The 4184-nt window shown below is 48.2% G+C and overlaps 1 protein-coding gene across 1 annotated transcript; it reads right to left on the bottom strand.

Annotated features, from left to right (window-relative positions):
* Positions 1204-2722, bottom strand: BLOC1S4 (biogenesis of lysosomal organelles complex 1 subunit 4). Its single transcript, XM_013975209.2, has one exon. The coding sequence runs from the start codon at positions 2647-2649 to the stop codon at positions 1996-1998; it is 654 nt and encodes a 217-aa protein (XP_013830663.1). The 5' UTR covers positions 2650-2722; the 3' UTR covers positions 1204-1995.

The following is a 4184-nucleotide window of genomic DNA, read 5'->3' as shown; positions in this document are numbered from 1 at the left end:
ACTTCAATCCCTGGTCAGGGAACTAGGATCCTGAAACCTGCGAGGTGCGGCCGAGACACAAAATTATTATGATTTATCTTAATTACTACTTTTAAAATATTAACCACAAACAAAAAATATTTTAGCAATAGATACGTAAGGAAGCTATTTTCATATTCAGTGGATATGCCACATGCGCAGTGCTAAGTCGCTTCAGGCATGCCCAACTCTGTATGACCCCATGGACTGTAGCCCGCCAGGCTCCTCTGTCCATGGGATTCTCCAGGAAAGAGTACTGGAGTGGGTTGCCATTTTCGTCCGCCGGGCTCCTGTCCATGGGATTCTCCAGGAAAGAATACTGGAGTGGACTGCCATTTTCCTCCAAACCAGGGACTGAACCCATATTTCCTAACATCTCCTGCACGGGCAGGTGAGTTCTTTACCACTAGCGCCACCTGGGAAGCCTATACCAATTACTCACAGCAGGTGCCCAAGTCACCAATTACTACATGTTGGTTACTTGCTCTTTTCCAGTTCTAACTTCAGGAGTCCTTAGTTTGTAATTAGTGAACTACCTGAAAAAAAATGTAAATATGTGACAGAGAAGGTCCACGAAAGCTACGGTTAAAGATTACACAGTTTCTCATAATACACAGCTAAGTGAGAATATACCTACTTCACGAACCTTAAACATCTATGATAAATGACACAAAAGCAACCAAGGTGTATGCTTATTTGAGGACTATTACCTAGGAAGACTGGATTTCCCAGGTGGCTTAGTGGTAAAGAACCCGCCTGCCAATGCAGGAGACACAGGTTAGATACCTGGGCAGGAAGATTCCCTAGAGAAGGAAAAGGCAACCCACTCCAGTATTCCTGCCAAGGAAATCCCATGGACAGAGGGGCCTGGCAGCCTAGTCCATGGGGTCGCAAAAAGAGTTGCACACCAGTTAGAGGCTGAACAAGCAACTAGGAGGACCACCTTATAAAACAGATTAGCCTTCTGTCCCTTTAAGGGATGTTTAAGATTCCAGGTCCTCAGGGTGAAAGAATAAAACCCTAAGACTAGTTGTATCATCACACAAATGATTTAAATATTCATTCTGAGGAGAAAGAAATATCTAAAGCTGTGAACTTAATCCCACTCCTAAAATTACATACACAACATGTCTACCTTCGAACAAACAAAAAGCAAACACGTAAAGTCCTTTTCAGACAGAAAGCTTTTCCAATAAAATTTACACTTTTTATTAATGTTAAAATTACAAATCAAACGTTGGTAATCATATATAGACATGTTAGCTTTGGACAAATTAAGACCGTAGTTATACTTTCAAATACAACTTCAGAATGAGTTGCAATAAAAACATTTTCTCAAAAATTGTATGATTTCCTTTGGTTTACAATCCATCATATGGAAAGTTTAATATAATTTAAAATAATTTACCATCTACCCTAACGTATGCTATAGAAATCTGAATCACTATCAGCACTTTATTGATTGGGAGATGTGTGCAGAAATTAACAGCTGTGGCCGTTGATTTGTTCTATAAGAGAATATCGAACTGTCTCCAGGCAATAGTTTGGGTAACAAAAGACGTATGAATACGTCTCTGGTCAATAAGTTGTTAGGCTCCAATTAACAAGGCTTTAAGGGCTCAGTAGTTTTCCTAAGAGTATTGCAAATATACAAATGTTGAAAAGGTAATACTGTTAGTTGAGCTGTAAAATGCCTAAAAATAACAGTTCTGCCACAGTGTGCAGCTAAGTTCATACATTTTGCTTCCGGGATTCCCCTACCAAGCAGCTTTCGTGTTTCAAGTTTGAACTGGAAGACATAGAAAACCATACATTCCACTGAAATGATGAGGAGAGTGAGCAATGAAGTGTGCAAAACCCAAACTTTACAATTCCATACTCCAACATCAGAGGTGTCCGGTAACAGGAATTTCAACTGATCTGATTAACAGTCGAGATAATTTCAGACCTGTCCTCTTGCAGCGCTGTCCGGCAGACTCAGACCTGAGGTCTTTCGCTGCAACAGGGAAAGTGGTCTTCCGTCCGAAAGACGACGGGGGGTTCGTAGCCGGTCAGCTGGGACCTGCCGGGGGGCGCCTTGTGGAAAAAGGAGGGCACGTTAATCGTGTGCAGCAATTTCCTGAACGTACTGGGGAACGTCCCCAGCTCGGCCTCAGCCCTGGCGACCTGCTCCTCCAGCCTGGCCACACTGGCGCTGACCATGCCCACGAAGGCCTCCAGCCGGTCGATCTTGCTGTAGACTCGCCGCATCTCGGTGGCTTTGGCGTAAATGAGAGGCACGCCCTCGCCGACTACGTGCGAGGAGTCGCCGCGCAGCATGTCCAGCATGCCCACAAACTCGTCCACCCTGGTGAGCAGGTCCTCCAAACTCGCGTCCAGCGCCTCGATCTCTGGCCGCGCCCCCGCGCCGGGCAGCAGGCAGGAGGCGTAGCCCTCGGCGGCGCGGCGCAGCAGCGGCGGGTCCCGGCTCGGCGCGCCCGACTCCGGGCCCTCGTCCTCCCACGGCCCCGAGGCGCTGCTGTGGCTCTGCGACACATTTCCGCTGTCCCCGCTCCAGGCCGCCACCTGAGCCTCGGCTTCCTCGGCCGGCTCCTCACCAACCGGCCCGCAACTCGGTAGGAAATCCTCCATGGCCCGCAACCGCCGGGCTAGACAGCCCCACTTCCGGGCTTGGCGCGCGCTTGCACCTGCGCACGCGCGGCACTACTTCCGGCCCCTGCGCGAGCTCGTACCCGCACGTACACCCGCCCTTTCTAGGGGACCGCCCCCACTCGCCCGCGCATGCGCACTCATCTCTGCTTCCAGCCCGTTGAACGGGCGTGCACGCGCCCTGCGGCCTCTGCGCGCAGGTGCTCAGGCTCAGAAATCTTAAACACACACACACACACACACCCACACACCCACACACACCCACACACACACACACACACACACACACACACACACACACACACACACACACCCACCCCCCAAAAGATCTTGGGGAAAAAAAAAAAAAAAGACTCTCCACCGAAGAGCCGTATGGGTAGAGCATCAGTTAGCATTACTGCCTTTTGGCGTCCAATTAAAAGAGATTTTTTAAACCTCTAAAAAATTTTGGGGAAACAGTGGAAACAGTGTCAGACTTTATTTTTTGGGCTCTAAAATCACTGCAGATGGTGACTGCAGCCATGAAATTAAAAGACGCTTACACCTTGGAAGGAAAGTTATGACCAGCCTAGATAGCATATTCAAAAGCAGAGACATTGCTTTGCTGACTAAGGTCCGTCTAGTCAAGGCTATGGTTTTTCCAGTGGTCAGGTATGGATGTGAGAGTTGGACTGTGAAGAAAGCTGAGCTCCGAAGAATTGATGCTTTCGAACTGTGGTGTTGGAGAAGACGCTTGAGAGTCGCTTGGACTGCAAGGAGATCCAACCAGTCCATTCTGAAGGAGATCAGCCCTGGGATTTCTTTGGAAGGAATGATGCTAAAGCTGAAACTCCAGTACTCTGGCCACCTCATGTGAAGAGTTGACTCATTGGAAAAGACTCTGATGCTGGGAGGGATTGGAAGCAGGAGGAGAAGGGGACGACAGAGGATGAGATGGCTGGATGGCATCACTGACTCAATGGACGCGAGTCTGAGTTAACTCCGGGAGTTGGTGGTGGACAGGGAGGCCTGGTGTGCTGCCATTCAAGAGGTTACAAAGAGTCGGACACGACTGAGTGACTGAACTGAACTGATAGCCAAGTAACCTCCATCCAGGTCAAGATTTGGAACATGTCCAGGAACCATGATAGTCTTCCCCCTCATTTACCTAGCTGCTTCTTGCTGTTTATAGTTAAATGAAAGAGAAGTCAGATAAGCAAAATGAAGGTCTGTTAAACCTTGACTTTTGTTTTTTGGCTGTGAGACTTGTGGGATTTTAGTTCCCTGACCAGGGATTGAATTGATGCCTCCTCCAATGGAATGGCAGAGTCCTAATCACTGGACTGCCAGGAAAGTCCAAACTTTGCTATTTTTGTGACTTTGAAAATTCTCAGCATTTCCAAATGGCAAAAGAAAAGTGAAAGTCGCTGTCGGACGGTTTGCCACCCCATGGACTACACAGTCCATGGAGTTCTCCAGGCCAGAATACTGGAGTGGGTAGTCTTTCCCTTCTCCAGGGGATCTGCCCAACCCAGGGA

This window comes from Capra hircus, chromosome 6, assembly GCF_001704415.2.
Source record: "Capra hircus breed San Clemente chromosome 6, ASM170441v1, whole genome shotgun sequence".
NCBI classification, from domain to species: Eukaryota; Metazoa; Chordata; class Mammalia; order Artiodactyla; family Bovidae; genus Capra; species Capra hircus.
This window is presented reverse-complemented; position numbering and strand designations above follow the sequence as displayed.

Coding starts and splice junctions, on each gene's coding strand:
- BLOC1S4 (XM_013975209.2), bottom strand. CDS start 2,649: ATGGAGGATTTCCTACCGAGTTGCGGGCCGGTTGGTGAGGAGCCGGCC.